The 19,693-nt window shown below is 40.6% G+C and overlaps 1 protein-coding gene across 1 annotated transcript in view; it reads right to left on the reverse strand.

The window, feature by feature from the left end:
• Nucleotides 1-724: 724 nt before the first annotated feature.
• The window catches only part of LOC144695425 (L-threonine 3-dehydrogenase, mitochondrial-like), a 32,643-nt gene continuing 13,674 nt past the window's right edge, over nucleotides 725-19,693 (reverse strand). The window contains exons 5-9 of the mRNA XM_078566316.1: nucleotides 19,465-19,614; nucleotides 16,840-17,012; nucleotides 12,745-12,835; nucleotides 11,545-11,814; nucleotides 725-905 (exon numbers count right to left, since the gene is read on the reverse strand). Coding sequence (XP_078422442.1) covers nucleotides 772-905; nucleotides 11,545-11,814; nucleotides 12,745-12,835; nucleotides 16,840-17,012; nucleotides 19,465-19,614 — 818 coding nt within the window. The 3' untranslated portion in view covers nucleotides 725-771. The remainder of the gene's footprint in view (nucleotides 906-11,544; nucleotides 11,815-12,744; nucleotides 12,836-16,839; nucleotides 17,013-19,464; nucleotides 19,615-19,693) is intronic.

A 19,693-nucleotide genomic window follows, 5' to 3' on the forward strand; every position in this document is an offset into this window, starting at 1 on the left:
CTAAGCCATTCATTATTGGTAAAAACAAATCTTGCCTTTATCTTAATGCATGTTATTGAATAGTTAGATATTTCTATTGACTTGTATATAACCTTTACTATGATGGCTTTCGCATAACTCTTTGAAAATCTCATACATGCTAGTTTTTGCATCCAGTACCAGTCTGCCAAATTTTATTCATGGCTGTTAGTTGCCTGAGTGAAAACCATTAATGAATATTTTATGAACCGACTATATTGTCCCCTCTCAAAATACTTGGGATATCATTATCGAGGTTCAGTGTTAATATGCAATATAACAGCTGCTGAAATTTCGCTTGGTTTAGTGTAATCTTTTACATGATCCCACACACAATTGTAATGGTTTGTTTGCAATCACTATTATATATTAAAATTGGAAAGTTTCCAGATGGAATTACAGCAGAACCTCCAACAAATTTTGGGCCCAACTATCATTATACAGGCAATTTTAATAAGGCTTAAATTCTCCACTTCTAGTCAAGTATCCAGGGTAATGTCTTAAAAATGAAAGAGAAATAGGCATGTCCCATTGCAAACCTGGTGCACCTCGAACTGTTTATTTTTATAATCTAACTGGTGATCATTTTTGCAAGTTCAATTTTGGCTAGCATTTCTACACTGCTAGTCTAAATACAGCACCATTTGTTTTTCATGTCTGAACAAATTAATATTTATTGTTACATTTTTCAAGAAAGGGTTTGAAATGAAATGTACGAAGAGGACTCACTCCTGGGTTTTATTTAGATCCGACTTAGGCATCATTGCTGTTTTTCAGTTGGATGTGTTGGAGCATGTCAGCCACCAGTTCCTGCAGACCATACCGGTGTTTCCAACCCCAGTCTCTCCGAGCATTGCTGTCTTCAAAGCTCATTGGCCATCCGTCAGCTAAAATAAGAAACATTTGAGAGAAAAGGAATAAGCAAATTATATTTGTGGTGGGGGAAACCCTGCGTTTATCTACATAGACATAGGGGGTGGAATTTTACAGCTCCGTTGCGGCAGGAGCAGGGCCGAATAATGCATCGAGGCATTCAGAGGTCCATTGACTTTGGCGGCACCATAAAATTCTGCCCAGGGTCAATACCTGGCCGACAATTGGGTTTTTTAAAACATATTCTTTCATGGGGTGTGAGTGTCGCTGGCTAGTCCAGCATTTATTGCCCATCCCTTATTGCCCATGTGGTATAGGTACACCCACAGTGCTATTAGGGAAATAGTTTCAGGATTCTGACCCAGCCACAGTGAAGGAATGGTAATGAGAGTTGCAATTTAGGATGTGTGTGGCTTGGTGGAGAACTTGCTCTCAATGAATGGACTGTTTCAGTATCTGAGGCATTGTGAATAGCACTGAACATTGTTCAATCATCAATGAACATCCCCAATTCTGACCTTAGTCATTGATGAAACAGCTGAAGCTGGTCCTAGAACGACTACCCTGAGGAACTCCTGCAGTGATTTCCTGGGACTGAGATGATTGACCTTCAACAACCACAATCATCTCCCTTTGTGCTAGGCATGACTCCAACCAGTGAAGGTGGTGTTTCCATGCATCTGCTATGCTTGTCCATCTAGGTGGTAGAGGTCATGGGTTTGGAAGGTGCTGTTGAAGGAGCCTTGGTGAGTTGCTGCAGTGCATCTTGTAGATGGTACACACTGCTGCCACTACGGGCAGAATTTTGCCCTTGATGGGCGGGCGGGCGGGCCCCACCGGCTCGGTGGGCAGGCAGCTGATCACTGCCGCCGCCAAAATGGGCTCTGCCGCCATTTTGAGTGGGCGGGCCAATTAAGGCCCACCCAGTGGGCTGCCCGATGGGAAGCGCTATGCACTTCCTGTGCTTGAGTGGGGAGTATTCCCCAACTGTCAGAGTGCGCTTTTTCACGCATGTGTGCTAAAGAACGCACATCTCCCTGAGACTAAGTGCTGCCTCAGGGAGAGCGCTGACAGTGTTTGAAACTTTAAAAATAGAGAAATAAAAAAATTATTAACATGTACCCCTCATTTGACAATGTCACACGAGATGGGACATGTTAATAAATATTACAGAAAATTTATGAATGTTTTTTAAAACAGACATGAAACCCCATCCCGCCGGTGGATGAGGTTTCATGTTTTTTCAGAAGCCCGCTAGGGTTCCTGGCCTGCCCACCAGGCTTAAGGTTGGATGGGCAGGGCCTTTAATTGCCTTAATTACCCTGTCAATGGCCTCAATTGGCCATTGACAGGACGGCGGGCGGACAGGTGACCTTGCTGTCCGCCCGCCTTCCTGAATATTTAAATGGGGCGGGATGACGTCGGGGGTTCCTCCCAACGTCATCCTGTGTCATTTCCGCGTCAGCGAGCGGGCCCCGCCCCCAAATCGCCAAGGGGAAAATTCTGCCCCATGTGTCGGTGATGGATGGAGAGAGTGAATGTTGAATGTGGCGCCCGGAATGCCAATCAAGCGGGCTGTTTTGATTTGGATGGTGTTGAGTTTCTTGTGTTGTTGGAGCTGCACTCATCCAGGCAGGTGGAGAGTATTCCATTGCACTCCTGACTTGTGCCTTGTAGATGGTGGACAGGCTTCAGGGAGTCAGGAGGTGAGCTACCCTGAAGAATTCCCAGCCTCTGACCTGATTTTGTAGCCACAGTATTTATATGGCTGGTCCAGTTCAGTTTCTGGTCAATGGTAAACTGCGCCCCCCCACTCAGGATGTTGATAGTGAGGGATTCAGCGATGATAATGCCATTGAGTGTCAAGGGGAGATGGTCATTGCCTGGCACTTGTGTGGTGTGAATGTTTCTTGCCACTTACCAGCCCAAGTCTGAATGTTGTCCAGATCTTGCTGGCACAGACTGCTTCAGTATCTGAGGCATTGTGAATGGTGCTGAACATTGTTCAATCATCAATGATCTTCCCCAGTTCTGACCTTAATCATTGATGAAACAGCTGAAGATGGTCTTAGGGCACTACCCTGAGGAACTCCTGCAGTAATTTCCTGGGACTGAGATGATTGACCTTCAACTGCCATAAGTATCTTCCATTGTGCTAGGCGTGACTCCAACCAGTGAAAAATTTTCCCCTCGATTCCCTGTTTCATTTAAAAGATCTTCAGTTAGGAGGATAGTGTATTTGATGCTGTCTGCATGGATTTTAGTGAGTCTTTTCATAAGATCCGACATGGCAGACTGATCACTAATTTAAAAGCTTGTGAGATTCAAGGGAAAGTGCCTCATTGGCAGGAAGCAAAGGGCTACAGTTGATGGTTTTTATGACTGATATGCTTCTTCCATTGGGATTTAGCAAGACTCAGTGTTGGGTTATTTGCTGTTCATGGTGTATATCGATGATTTAGACTTAACGTAGGGGGTATGATTAAAAAGTTTGCAGATGATACAAAAATTGGCTATATTGTTGATGGTGAGGAAGATATGAATGGACTGGTCAGCTGGCAGAAAAGTGGCAAATGGAATTCAATTCAGGGGAGTGAGGTAATACATTTGGGGAAGACAAACATGACAAGGAAACACACAAGGGAACAGTAAGTTTCTGAGAAGTGTGGAAGAAGAGGGATCTTGTGTATGTCCAGATCCTCGTAGGTGGCAGGACAGGTAAATAAGCTGGTCAAGAAGGCATACAGAATGCTTTATTGGCCAAAGCCTAGGTACAAAGTAGGGAAGTTATGCTAGGACTATAAAACACAGGTTAGACCACAGCTAGAGTATGGTGTACAGTCCTGGTCACCACATTAAAGGAAGGATGTGATCGGACTAGAGGAGGTTTTACAAGGATGTTTTTCTAAAATAGAGCATTTTAGCTATCAAGAAAGATTAGATAGGCTGAGTTTGTTTCCTTTGGAACAGAGGAGGTGGAAGGGAGATTTAATTGAAGTACATAAATTGTTAAGGCCCTAGATAGAGTGGATAGGAAGGACTTATTTCTATTAGCAGAGAGGTCAATAACCAGGGGGCATACATTTAAAATAAATGATGAAGAATTAGAAGGAAGTTGAGGAAGAAACATTTCACCCAGAGTGTGGTGATGATCAGATCTGACTGCCAGAAAGGGTGGTAGAGGCAGAAATTCTCATCACTTTTGAAAATCACTTGGATATGAACACAAGGTATCATAACCTACAATGGTACAGACCAAGAGCTGGAAGGTGAGATTAGACAAGCTAGCGCTTTTCTGACTGACGGACATAATGGGTGAAGTGTCCTCCCCCTATGTTTCTATTAAGTGTTTGTTAGGGCAAATATTTTATTTAATGCAGCTCAGAGTTTGTGGAATAAGTTAGCAGGCATGACCACTACAGTAGAAGTGGGTTCAAAGAGCAATTAACACATTTCTGGAAAGAGAAAAGACTGAGTGACCTTAATGAGCTTCATTTAAAATCATTATTTCTATTCTTTCAAATCAGCTTATTTTAACTTGTGCACCATTCCCAAGAATGTTGTGTATTCTTCTGGTTCTGGTTTACTGCTCAAACCAAAAAGGCAATAATTTAGGACATTAAATTTGAACACAATATTTAAAGTAATATAATGGCTAATTGTGCTGATAAAGGTGATACTCTTGTTTTAATTATTCTCTGCTTCATTTTGCCACTGGAAAAGCACCTATTGACTGGAACATGGACAGCTGATCACCTTCACTCTGGATAATCTCTGGATTATCACCTGAGCCATGTGCAAATTGGCATAGGGAAAATATGAGTAGAGACACAAATGCGTGGCTCAAAGACTGGTGTGGGAGAAGGGGGTTCCGGTTTGTGGGGCACTGGCATCAGTACTGGGCAAAGTGGGGGCTGTACTGTTGGGATGGTCTACACCTGGACTGTGCTGGGACAAGTGTCCTCGCAAATCACATAAGGGAAGTAGAGACGACTTTAAGCTAAACAAGAGGGGTGAGGGATCAAGTTTGGGTAGAGGTAGCAATTCAAGGCAGGGAGAGCAAAATAGTAATATGAGAAATGGGGGTCAGAGAATGGCAGGAAGGGACGGAGAGAAAAAAACCGAAGAATACGTCAACGGTCAAGACTAGATGTTACAAAGGTAACAAAAAGACAAAGCTGAAGGCTCTCTATCTGAATGCACATAGCATTCAAAAACAAAGTAAATGAATTGATGGCCCACATTGAAGTAAATAAATATGATCTGATAGCAATTATGGAATCATGGCTGCAGGACGACAAAGATTAGATCCTTAATGTTGAAGGGTACATGACATTGAAGAAGAATAGGAAGCTAGGTAAAGGTGGAGGGGTAGCACTGTTAATCAAAGAGGGCATTGGTGCAACAGTTAGAGATGACCTTGGTTCAGGAGATCAGGATGTAGAATCGCTTTGGGTGGAGATGAGGAATAGTAGGGGAAAAAGCTATTAGTGGGAGTGGTCTACAGGGCCCCTAACAGTAGCCACAGTGTAGGACAAAGTATTCAAGAGAAAATGTTGTGTGCTTGAGATAAAGGGATGGCAATAATCATGGGTGCTTTTAATCTACACACAAACTGGAAAAATCAGATTGGCAGTAGTAACCTGGATGAGGAGTTCTTAGAATGCTTTCAAGATAGTTTCTTAGAGCAGCATATTCTGGAACCAACCAGAGAGCAGGTTATATTAGACTTAGTATTGTGTAACATGACAGGATTAATCAATGACCTCAGAATGAAAACACCCCTAGGTAGCAGCAACCACAATATGATTGAATTTTACATCCAGTATGAAAGGGAGAAGAGCGGGTCTAAGACTAGTATCTTAAACTTAAATAAGTTTATGGGCAACTATGTGGGGATGAAAGCTGAGCTAGCTGAAGGGAACTGGGATACTAGGCCAGGGGATAGATCAATAGAGAAGCAGTGGCAGATATTTAAGAGGGTATTTCAGAGTATTCAGAATAAGTACATTCCTACTATCAAGAAAAATTCTAAGGGGAGGACCCACCATCCGTGGTTAACTAAAGATGTTAAGGAAAGCATCAAACTTATGGAAAAAGCATACAATTCTGCAAAGATGAGTGGCAGGACAGATGATAGGACAGAATATAAAGAATGGCAGAGAATGACAAAAAGGTTAATCAGGAGAATGAAATTAGAGTATAAGAGGACGCTAGCTAGAAATGTGAAAATGGATAGCAAGAGTTTCTACAGATATTTAAACAAGAAAAGAATAAGTAAATTAAATGTTGGTCCTCTAGAGTGACAGTGGGGAGTTAATAGTAGATATTAAGGAAATGGCAGAAGAAATGAACAAATATTTTACTTCTATGTTCACTCTAGAGGATACAAAAAATATTCCAGTAATAGCTGCAAATCAGGAGGTGAACGGGAGAAAGGAACTTGGTGAAATTGAAATCACTAGGGAAATGGTACTGAGCGAATTGATGGAGCTGCAGGCTGGCAAGTCTCCGGGTCCCGACAGACTACATCCTACAGTCTTAAAAGAGGTGGCTAATAAGGAAGTTGATGCTCTGGTGTTAATTTTCCAAAATTCGCTAGATTCTGGAAAAGTTCCATCAGATTAGAAAGTAGCAAATATAACCCCTCCATTCAAAAAGGGAGCGAGCAGGAAACTATAGGTCAGTTAGCTTGACGTCTTTCGTGGGGAAGTTATTAGAATCGATCATTAAGGAGATTATAGCTGGGCACTTAGAAAAACTCAAGGCAATAGGGAAGAGTCAGCATGGCTTTGTGAAAGGAAAATCATGTTTAAGCAACTTATTGGGTTTTTTTGAATGAGTAACTTGCGCAGTGGATAAAGCGGAGTCTGTAGACATATTGTAATTGGATTTCCAGAAGGCATTTGATAAGGTGCCACATCAAAGATTATTACAGAAAATAAAAGTAGTGGATAACATATTAGCATGGATAGAAGATTAACTGGCTGGCAGGAAGTGGAGAGTATGCATAAATGAGTCTTTTTCTGATTGGCAGGATGTGATGAGTGGAGTCCCACAGGGGTCTGTACTGGGATCTCAATATTTTATGATTTACATCAATGACTTAGATGAGGGGAGTGAGGACATGGTAGCTAAATCTGAAGGTGACAAAAAGTTAGATAGGAAAGTATGTTGTGAAGAGGACATGAGGAGGTTGTAGGTGGATAGAGATAGGTTGAATAAGTGGGCAAAGATCTGGTAAATGGAGTTTAATGAGAGAAAATGTGAAGTTATTCACTTTGGCAGGAAGAACAAAAAAAAGTATTACTTAAATGGAGAACAGCTGCATAATTCTGAGGTGCGGAGGGATCTAGGTGTTCTAGTACATGAGTCACAAAAAGTTAGTATGCAGGTACAGCAAGTAATTAAGAAGGCTAATGAATGCTATCCTTTATTATGAGAGGGATTGAACATAAAAGTAAGGATGTTATGCTTCAGTTATACAGGGCACTGGTAAGACTGCACCTAGTATACTGTGTGCAGTTTTGACCTCCTTATTTGAGGAAGGATGTAAATGCATTGGAGGTGGTTCAAAGGAGGTTTACTAGATTGATACCTGGAATGAGTAACATTCGCAACACACAAGTGCCAGGCAGTGACCATCTTCAACAAGAGAGAATCTAACCATCACCCCTGATGTTCAATGGCATTGCCATCACTGTATACCCCACTATCAACATCCTGGGGGTTACCGTTGGCCAGAAACTGAACTGGACTAGCCATATAAATACTGTGGCTACAAGAGCAGATCAGAGGCTAGGAATAGTGCGACGAGTAACCCACCTCCTGACTCCCCAAATCCTGTCCACTATCTACAAGGCACAAGTCAGGAGTGTGATGGAATACTCCCCATTTGCCTGGATCAGTGCAGCTCCCACAACACTCAAGAAGCTTGACACCATCCAGGATAAAGCAGCCCACATAGTTGGCACCACATCCACAGCCATTCATTCCCTCCACCACCGACGCACAGTAGCAGCAGTGTGTACCATATACAAGATGCACTGCAGGAATTCACAAAGGCTCCTTAGACAGCACCTTCCAAACCCACAACCACTACCATCTAGAAGGACAAGGGCAGCAGACAGATGGGAACACCACCACCTAAAGGGTCCTCTCCAAGTCACTTGCCATCCTGACTTGGAAATATATCACCATTACTGTCGCTGGGTCAAAATCCTGGAACTCCCTTCCTAACAGCACTGTGGGTGTACCCACACCAGATGGACTGCAGCAGTTCAAGAAGGCAGCTCACCACCACCTTCAAGGACAACTAGGGATGGGCAATAAATGCTGGACCAGCCAGCGAAACCCACATCCCATGAATGATTTTTTTTTTTAAATGACTGGGTTGTCTTATGAGGAAAGTTTGGACAGTCTGGGCTTGCTTCCACTAGAGTTTAGAAGAGTGAGGGGTGATTTGATTGAAGTATACAAGATCCTGAACGGCCTTGACAAGGTGGATTTCGAAAGGATGTTTCCTCTTGTGGGTGAGTCCAAAGCTAGGGGCACTATTGTAAAATTAGGGATTGCCCTTTTAGGACAGATGAGGAAAAAAATTTTCTCTCAGAGGGTTGTGTGACTGTGGAAATCCCTGCCTCAGAAGGTGGTGGTGTCATTAAATATTTTTAAGGCAGAGGTAGATTGATTCCCTTGCCTAACAAGAATCTAAGGTTATCGGGGTTCGATGGGAATGTGGAAATTGAAACACAAGAAGATCAGCCATGATCTTATTGAATGGCGGAGCAGGCTCGAGGGGCCGAATGGTCTGCTCCTGTTCCTATTTCTTATGTTATGTTCACACTATAGTGAACAAATTATTGTTACAGATCAGCAGCAAAACCCATTTTAGTATAAATCTAATTTACAGCTATAGATATTATCGTGTTATAGGATTACACAAAGGTTTTACTAAGGTGCTTTGATAATGTAGTTTTGGGCTGGAATTTAGGAACAGGAGTAGGTCATTCGGCCCTTCAAGTCTGCTCCGCCATTCAATATGATCATGGTTGATCTTCTGTCACAACACCATATTCCCACTCTCTCCCTACACCCCTTGACACCTTTAGAATCCAGAAATCTATCTTATTTCCTTCTTAAATATGTTCAGTGACTTGGCCTCCACAGCCTCCTGCGATAGAGAATTCCATAGGTTCACCACCCTCTGAGTGAAGAATGGTTCCAGGAATCAGAAACTTGAGTTATGACAATAGATTGGGAGAGGTTGGGACTGTTCTCCTTGGAGAGGAGAAGGCTAAGAGAAGATTTGATAGAGATGTTCAAAATCATGAGGAGGCTGGACAAAGTAGATGGGGAGAAACTGTTCCTGCTCATAAAAGGATCGAGAACAAGAGGGCACAGATTTAAAGTCATTTGCAAAAGAAGCAAATGTGACAAGAAAACTTTTTTTCACACAGCGAGTGGTTTGTGTCTGGAATGCACTGCCTGGAAGTGTGGTGGAGGCAGGTTCAATTGAGGGCATTAGATGATTATTTGAATAGTAACAATGTGCAAGGGTACAGGGAAAATGGAGGAGATTGCATTAAGTCATGATGCTCATTTGGAGAGCTGGTGCAGACATGATGGGCCGAAGGGCCTCCTTCTGCACAGTAACAATTCTGTGATTCCTCATCTCAATCCTAAATGGCCTACCCAGTATCCAGAGACTGTGATTCCCTTGTTCTAGACCCCTAGCCGCTTCCTGAAACTAATGTTGCTGTTGTGGAGGCCACAAACAAATGAGAGTAGGCGATAAGACACTCTCCCAACAACTGGGTACAGAGCAGCACTGATTGGATGGCTCAGACCAGGGAGTAAGTTCCAAAATGTTGTTGTTAGTCAGGGAAAGTGGATATTGTGCAAAGAACAAAGTGAGAAAATCGGAGGATATAAAATGAAAGCAGAAAACATCAAAGTGTCTTCAGAAATTTAATGAAAAATAACTAAAATTTTCCTGTGCCTTAAAATAACATACATTAAGCAAACCTTCATTTCATAAAGCGAAGGTTTTAACTCTCCCTTGAGAAATCAGGCTATCTCATTATACTCTACATTTTATTCCGTTAGAGCTTTAACAAGCTCTTACAGTGAGGGAGAAGCTTTGGTTGCCAGTAAGAGTGCAGTGATGTCAGCGACTATAGAGCGTTAATAGTTCTCGTATTCACCTTTTAAGTTAAAGAATGATGCAAAGGAAAGGAGGAGGCCAATGGCCTAAAACTGATGTGCACAGAACATTAAAAATTATACATCTATAACAAGACTTTGATAATATACCTCGTCACATTAGAGCTCTCTAATGTCTTTTAGTGAAGGAGAACTGCCATCCTTACCCGCTCTGGCCTACATGTGACTCCAGATCCTCAGCAATGTGGTTGGCTCTTAACTGCCCCTTGAAATGGTCTATCAAGGGCAAATGCTGGCCTTGCTAATGATGCCCACATCTCAAAGAATTTAAAAAAATGCTTCTTGCTTTTTTTTAAGGGGTGGAAATGATGCTGTTTTCACGGAATTGGAGAGGTTTTATGATTTTGTTAACTCATTAAAAAAGTCCTGTTTGAGAAAGAACTAAATTGATTTACTTTTTTAACTGAATGCAATCCTGTGGGTTTGGCCGATTGGCTCAGCAATTTATCAGAAAGTAGAAACACTTCACAGAACAGAATGTAGAACATTTGTTCCTTAGTTTGTGCCAAGCTGGCTGATCTCACTAAATTACTCCCGAAATCCTGGATCATGAAGGGGAAAAAAAGTTCAGTGTTCCTGTTGAAACCTGTTCAGTGACCTCCTGCTGGCAGCTGTGTGTTCACTTTGGATGGGAATAATTGTGACATATGGCACAATAACATGCTCCACTGACACCCAATGTTAAGGCACTCGCATGTATTATGAATAAGGGTAATTTGGGTAGGGTGCTAGCAGTACTTTTGGAGCCATACCCAAATGAGGACAAAAATAAAATATTGCAGATGCTGGAAATCTGAAATAAAAACCATAAAATGCTGGAAAAACTCAGGAGGTCTGACAGCATCTGTGGAGAGAGAAACAGAGTTAATGTTTTGAGTCTGTATGACTCTTCTTCAGAGCGTCCCAAGCAAGGACACATTGCCTGCAGGAGAATAGGTGAGAAAGGAGCAGATAAAAAAGGTAAATGAAGAAATAAACCTTATGCATCCCTGAATTGTGACGTAAAATCAAAACCTTCCATTCGCTCCATCTACAGGATATATCCTTGCCTGTACTCTTACATTGCACATTGGAAATCTAGAGGGTGCCTGTGGGTTTGCGCTGAGAACTAGGCAAGGTACATTCTCATAACAGCAGAGGAATCTCTATCTGAGCTGTTGGTAATGGAACCAATATTTATTTTGCAACCAAGATGGAGGAGACATGTATCCACTTTGTCAATGATCCTGTCTCCCAACCAGCACTCAAAAGATGCAAACCAATATCAGATATTGCACTGACAAGATTGTACATCCTCATGTCCTGATACATCATTGGGAAAAGTATTGCACATCTCTATGGCAGTTGGTGGAAAGAAAATAAGTTTTCCTGAAATAGACAAGGTTGAAATTCCTCTCGAATTCCTTATGTTCTGGATACTTCACTTACCAATGCTCTGCCGCATTGGATCTGGCTTGTAGGAGACCTCCAGATCAGGCAAGTACTTGCAGACTTCAGAAGCAAGCTCCTGTGGAGTGAAGCTCATGGCACTGACGTTGTAAGTTCTCATGGTGAGGCACTCTGCTGGAGCCTCCATAAACTCCAAGGTTGCCCTTTGACAGTCATCAATGTGCATCATGGGAAGTCGTGTATCTGATCTAAGGTAGCATTCAAACTTTCCAGTCTTGAGAGCATCATGAAAGATCTGAACAGCATAGTCTGAAAGGAAAGAATGATAAGGGTGGCATAAAGCCTCAGAACTTAATCCAGCAGATCCGACATGGATTGCAAGATATACTCTATAATCATGTATGAATTTCACCTTCATGAACCTGCAAACATAAGGTATGAAAAGGGAGTGACAAACAGAAAATCTATGTTTTGTTGGCTGTAACAGCAACTTCTATGCCAGATTAATCAATAATAGATTTCAACAAAAAAATCTTAATAATCTAACTAATCTATTTAGTGAAATTATTATTATTGGGACAGGAGAAGAAGGGAAACTTAACTTAGAAATTAAAATAAATCATATAATAAAATGGCCAAAGAAAATCCAAGGCCTTCGCAATTTGGAAGACCAAATTTTAACTATGAAGTATTTCAAAATGGTGGTGGAAGATCCCATATTTTGAGTACCAAAAATTGTACAACAATGAAGGTGAGGGGTTATGTTCAATTCTCCCTGAAAGCTGAGCTCCTGATATTAGCTGTTGCCTTAGACATAGGAGGAGTAGAAGCAAACTTCTTGATCCTAAGGGAGACAAGAGAAAAATCATCCCTAAACCACATGGCAAGCCTTGTGATCCTGCATCAAGCTGAGTACAGTCTTGGTATGGGTCTGGTCTCCTCCCTTTAGCCACAATATCTAGGAGGTACAAAAAGCAGCAGGAAAATAAAATGCTGTTTGAAATGATATGCAAATGAATCATAGATCTCACTGTATTCTAAAAAATTGACTTAAGAAAATATTGAATTATTTTACTCTCAAGTTATATCTACAATATCTAGTTCATTTTTTCTTAAAGTGTTCTTTGAGTTTTGGTTATGGTTTAGGCAACATTGATAATAGAAAGTTTGTCTTTTCACTCATTGCTTGTATAGTAAAGCCTGAATTAACTATGATTAAATGACCCTGATGACTCTCACCTGTTGTTCCTCCACCTGGTTTAGAGACAGCTGAAATAATACCTGGATATCTGAGAGAGCGGAAATCCAGACCATATTTGAGATGATAATACTGAAATAGATTGCATTATTAGAAACTTAAGTTGGGAAATACTATTTGAAATAAAAAAGTAGTAGCTTTTAATATTAATTTTCAATTCCTTTTTCATAATTGTCCCTATTATTGCATTAAGACAGATTGAAGGTGATAAAGTAGTATTACTTTTAAGTGAGGTTTTGTGTATAGTTTATTTTTAATGACCAACACAGGACAAAAAAGATTCAATCCACCAAGTTCTCCATCCACCAACCTGCTGGTCACATGGTACAATCATGGAATGATTAACTAATCATAGAAACCGGTAATCAGATTGTAATGGTTGGTTAATGACAAACAGCTACAAATAAAACAACCAGTAACTAAATTACTTAACAGTCAAATTATTAAGTCCTATGGATAATCTTTTCACAAGTAATAAAGAAGTCATGCCAAATCAGAAGTTATGAAAGTTTAGCTCTTTATATTACAACCTTGAGAAAAAAACATGTGAAACCCATCTCTTAGCTTTTTTGCATTCAAGATTCAAGTTGATGGATGCTACCCCTGTATATCTGTTGGGATTTGTTCTATGGAAAATGAAAACCTCCTACGTTTAAGACTTTGCAAGATATTTACTTTTTAAAGGCAATAGAACAATACTTCAATACAAAACTAATCATCCTGCAATGTTAGGAATTTTCTATGAGAATTGCATTCGCAAAGAGATAAGAGTTTTCAGAAATGTGCACTATTCCTGAGAAGATATTCCAGGAGGCCGGATGACAGGAAGGGCCAAAGAAAATCCTGGAACTAACTCACCAGTGCCTTACAGAATGGAGACATGGAAGGGTTTGCATGCACAAACGGTTTGTGTGTGTGCTAAGTGCCAATGTCAAATATCAGAAATGGTTAACCTTTCTTGACTATGAAGAGATCTTTATATGTCCTTAATAGGAAGGAAAAAGTGGACAGCAAGACATTCCATTTCTCAATTCTTCTCATTGACACAGACACCAAGAATAATACAACAGTGAAACTGCAAGGACCAATGTCAGACTCTTCAATACCTGAGATAAAAACAAAAAACTACTGCGGATGCTGGAAATCCAAAACAAAAACAGAATTACCTGGAAAAACTCAGCAGGTCTGGCACCATCGGCGGAGAAGAAAAGAGTTGACGTTTCGAGTCCTCCTGACCCTTCAGCTGAACTGAGTGAAGGGTCAGGAGGACTCGAAACGTCAACTCTTTTCTTCAATACCTGATACTGCCAGCAGAAAAATGGCTCACTCCATCTTGAACTTATCACATGCATTCACCAACACTGGGAGGTTAACCTGGGGTAGTACAGGTGGCCTAGGTGAGGAATTGGCAGGGTCATTCACAACTTATGAGTAAACCAGAGGTTAAGATATTAGATGTGGAGTGTGATATATCAGAGCTGAGGCCTAGGAGTTGAGGTCACGTCCTTGCTGTTGAACATTCAAAATGATGATCCATCAGCAGCCAAGCTATGAAAAGACAAGTTCTTGCAGAGTATCAATGATCATATAAAGGCACTCCAATGATATGCATCAGATGGCAGGGTTGTTGGTGGATTCCGATGCAACATTATCAGAAAGGGTTTCTGTACAGTGTTGAGAATCCTGAAGCAAGTGGTAGCCCAGAAAGTTCTTCAAATGTCCTGCAAACCAGAGAGGCTTCTTGACACCTAAATCCATGGATATATTAAAGAATGATCTTCATTGGCTGTATAACCTGGTGGCTGGATATCTGTGGGAGGGCTGGATCTCCAATGGTCCTGTCAGAAGCCTGGCTTCCCAGGATGCCTGCTTTTAGCCTCTTCCTCCTCAAACAAATAAATAATGAGGATGGGAACAATAATTTGCAATGTTTTCACTTCCCTTTAGGGAAATTCCCCAAGCAAGAAACAGTCTTGAAGGAAGCTTCCAAATTAATGAGTGTTTCCAAAATAAAGGCCAAATGTAAAATTGGTGAAAGATCAAGCCAAGTAAAGTTATGAACTATTCTTTAGCAGCATAATGAAATACAGAAATTCATAATCAAGATCCCAGCACCAGCCTTTCTCAACTGCTACTCTCAAAGTAAACCCTATTGCTTTAATTCAGATCACTGGATCCTAGGGTGGAAATGTCAGAATTTAGACTTATGATGCCATCCTAGTTGGAGCCCATGGCTATACTTTTGCTGGATCAGGCACTTGTTACACCTTCTCCTGCTTTCAGCAGAATTTATGGGGTACTTAAAAGGTGCCATGAAATCGAATGTACCTTCTGTCCAGTGCAAATTCTAATCTCGCTGCTCCCAGTTATATCCACTGGATTTATATTTTACCAAATCGTTAGCATTTTGGACCCTTGGTAATATACGAGGTATTCCAATGAGGTAACAGAGGGTTGATGAGGGTAATGCTGTCGATGTGGTGTACATAGACTTCCAAAAGGCATATGGTAAAATACCACCCAATAGATTTGTGAGCAAAGTTAGAGTCCATATAATAAAAGAGACAGTAGCAACACAGATACAAAATTGGCTGAGTGACAGGAAACAGGGAGTCATGCTTAATGGATGCTTTTTGGACTGGAGGAAGGTTTACAGTGGAGTTCCGCAAGGGTTCATGCTAGGACCATTACTCTTCCTGATATATATAACTGACCTGGACCTTGGTGGTGTACAGGGCAAAATTTCTAAATTTGCAGATGATACAAAACTTGGAAGCATTGTGAACTGGGAAGAGGATAGTGTAGAACTTCAAAAGGACATAGACTGGTTAATAGAATGAGAGGACAAGTAGCAGATAAAATTTAATACAGAGAAGTATGAAGTGATTCAGTTTGGTAGAAAGAACATGGAGAGACAATCTAAAAGAAAGGATACAGCTCTAAAGGGGGTGCAGGAGCAGATGGAGTGTATATGTGCATAAATCATTGAAGTTGGCAGGGCAGGTTGAGACCGCAGTTAATAAATCATCTTAGGCTATATTAATAGAGGCATAGAGTACAATAGCAAGGAAGTTATGTTAAACTTGTATAGAACACTGATTCAGCCTCAACTAGAGCATCCAGTTCTGGGTACCACACTTTAGGAAGGATGTGAAGGCATGAGAGAGAAGGGGTCATAAGAATTGTTTCAAGGATGAGAAACTTCAGTTATGTTGATAGATTGGAGAAGTTGGAGCTGTTTTCCTTGGAGAAGAGAAAGTTGAGAAGAGATTTGGTAGCGGAATTTAAAATCATGAGGGGACTGGGCAGAGTAGATAGGAAGAAACTGTTTCCATTGGTGGTACAATCCAGTATGAGAACACAAAGATTTAAGGTAACTGCCAAAAGAAGCAACGGTGACATGAGGAAAAACTTTTTCACGCAGCGAGTGGCTAGAATGTAGAAAGCATTGGCCGAGAGTGTGATGGAGGCAGGTTCAATTGAGGCATTCAAGAGGGAATTGGATTATTACCTGAAAAGGAAGAATGTGCAGGGTTACGGGGAGAAAGCAGGGAATGGCATTAGGTGAATTGCTCTTTCAGAGAGCCAAAACAGGCATAATGGGCTGAATGGCCTCCTTCTGTGCTGTAACAATTCTGTGATTCTGAGATTCAATGCAGGTATTATCAAATCGGTGATAGTCACCAATCAACAGCCTGCAGCATGACACATTCCTGAGGAGTTTCAAAATACTCTCATAAATGAGCACTTTCCCCATTTGGATATCCTGATGCATGATGGACATTGTTCCAAATACCTATCAGTCACTCCATCAAAACTTACTGATCTTCATACCAGTTTACAACAGCAAGGGTGCAACATCATAAGTTTCATGGTTCTGTGGAGTTACCAAAAAAAATTAAGTCAGGTAAAGACTAAAACACAGAGTAGGCATTTGAATTAGGGTTTGAAATTTAACAGAATGTGGGCATGACTTGTGAAAACAAGAAAGTGATAACCAAGATATCATAATCGCAGCTAACTACTTCATTGTTTGAACCTATGTGTTTTTCCAATAACGACAAACAACAGCTCACCTCACCCATTAACTCTGCATGCACCTTGGAAATTCCATAGATTGTCTGAGGTCTCTGAATGCACAGGTCAGGAGTAGGGTTTCTGGGAGAGCTGGGTCCAAAGGCACCAATGGTGCTGGGGACAAAAAGACGTAGAGAATATTCTAAAGCAACATCCAGCACATTGTGCAAACCTGAGAAGCAATTCGAAGGAGCATATCATTAAACTGCTGGTCAAATCCTGATTAATTCCAAAAGTGATTTGCACTCCAACTTAAATATTAATAATCAATATCATCTTTTTAATCAAATCCATGCCTCATATTCAGCAATCCCTTTCTAATTCTATTCTCATACATTTTTGAATGTCTAGAATATGCATTTGAAGAAAGCTATCATTTTTGATAACAAACTTGTACAGCTAATGTTATTAATCACCTTACCAGTGATCTTCATTGGTTTTGGACAAATGGTTAAGGCCAAAACAAATAAAGAACTGTGATCATCTGCATAATGTCTTTGTGGCATGCACTTATTCTGTGCACAAGGTGCAAGTTCTTGGGCTGTAAAGACATAGTTCATCCTCAATAATAGGGGTGAAATTCATGATCACTTGATGCACAGGGCTGATAAATGAGAACCACTACATAATCCCAATATAGTAACACAAAACTATAATGTTATATTTCTCTTCATTTAGAATTTATTATATTTTAAAATATAAGCAATGCAATATTTTTGGCAGTACAATTAATGTACAATTTAGAATCCAGATGTGAGAAATCAGATTGTCCCCTTTTCAATCTAGAAAGATACTGTTCAGTTTGGAGCTGGGATGCAATCAAATACCACATGATGATATTAGATTGATACTGTGAGCTACATATGATCCCTTCTTTGGTCATTATTTGGAATGAATCTCCTCTCAACCTGGAATTCAGCTAAAATCTTCAGGTTAAATCAATGAATAATTCCCCGTGCCATATTATTTGAGCTTTGTTGATTTTTAGCAAGTTGTTTTATTGCATCCCCAATAGGAATTTGGATTTTTAAAAATCACCAATCAGGCTTCCTTTTGGCTGAGTCCAGAACATCAATGTTAGAATCATTTCATTTTGCTGCTGAGATAAAGGAGCCTCAGTCAGTAAAACAGTGGGGAAAATGGCAGAAACAAGGAGGAAAAAAAAATTGATATTTTCTAAGTTTCCCTAGCGATCCTATTCACTAACCAAGCAAACTTATGTAGTTAAAATGGAGGGAAACCCTCAGTGCTTTTCCAAGGTAGGGTCCATGATTTACCAGGGCCATTATATTTACTTTGTCTTCTCTTAAACAGGAGTTAATAGAGCTCTCCTAAACAAGGTAAGATAGATTGACAGACCGTGACTTGAATGTGTGATTTTATGATTAGAGCCAAACTCAACTATGGGTTGAGTGTCAAAATGCCTGGGTCCTAAACTATCAGCAAAGTGAGGAGGACAGTGTAGAGCTTCAAAAGGACATAGGCTCATTGGAGAATGGGCGGACAGATGGCAGATGAAGTTCAATGCAGAGAAGTTTGAGGTGACTCATTTTGGTAGGAAGAACATGGAGAGACAATATAAAATAAAGGGCATTATGCTAAAAATGGTGCAGGAGCAGAGGGATCTGGGTATATATGAGCATAAGTCATTCAAGGTGGCAAGACAGGTTGAGAGCGTGGTTAATAAAGCATATGGTATCCTAGGCTTCATTAATAGGGGTGTAGAGTACAAGAGCAAGGAAGTTATTTTGAATTTGTATAAGCCACTAGTTCGGCCTCAGCTATTGAGTATTGAGTCCAATTCTGGGCGCCACACTTTAGGAGGACACGATGAGGAGAAACTTTTTTACGCAGGGAGTGGTTAGGGTTTGGAATGCACTGCCTCAGATTGTGATGGAGGCAGGTTCAATGTCAAGGCATTAGAGAGGGTGCAGAAAAGATTCATGAGAATGGGTCCCGGGATGAGGAACTTCAGTTATGAAGATAGATTGGAGAGGTTAGGACTATTTTCCTTACAGGAAGAAGATTGAGAGGAGATTTGATAGCAGTATTCAAAATCATCAGGGCTCTGGACAGAGTGGATGGGGAGAAACTGTTCCCACTCATGAAAGGATCGAGAATAAGAGGGCACAGATTTAAAGTAATTAGTAAAATAAGCAAAATAGTGATATGAGGAGAAGCTTTTTTACGCAGCAAGTGGTTAGGGTTTGGAATGCACTGCCTGAGAGTGTAGTGGAGGCAGATTCAATCAAAAGGGAATATGAAATGCTATATGTTATGTTATATGAAAAGGAAGAATGTGCAGGGTTACAGGAAGGCAACAGGGGAATGGTACTAGGTGAGTTGCTCATTCGGAGAGCCAGAGCAGACACGATGGGCCAAATGGCCTCATTCTGCACCATAACAAGTTTGCGATTCTGTGAAGCTTGCTACTTGTCATATTTTTAGAACTAATCACAACTTAGTTCTAAAAACGTGAAACTGAAACACCAAAAGTAACATCTAACAAATTTTAAGTGTGGAGAAGTTTATATTAGTAATGAAAGGAAAATACTATTAATAAAATGTAACCGTTTGAGAGAAAATCAGATAAAGTTCATTCTGAAGCTAAGAATGTTGCATACCAGTAATATTGACTTTGCGGGCTAATGGCACATTAGCCTCTCCAATTGCACTAAGAAGAGTGCTGTAATGGATTAGCCAAGTTATTTGGTTATTGACCACTAATTCCTGTAGATTCCTATAATCAAGAACATCAGCAAAGATGAAGGGACCTGTAAATTGAATAAGGAAATGTTCACTGTACCTTGAGGTAATATGTCAAGATGCAATTTTAAGTGTAAAGAACTTGTG

The sequence above is a fragment of the Cetorhinus maximus genome, chromosome 21 (assembly GCF_964194155.1).
Source record: "Cetorhinus maximus chromosome 21, sCetMax3.hap1.1, whole genome shotgun sequence".
In the NCBI taxonomy this organism is placed as follows: domain Eukaryota; kingdom Metazoa; phylum Chordata; class Chondrichthyes; order Lamniformes; family Cetorhinidae; genus Cetorhinus; species Cetorhinus maximus.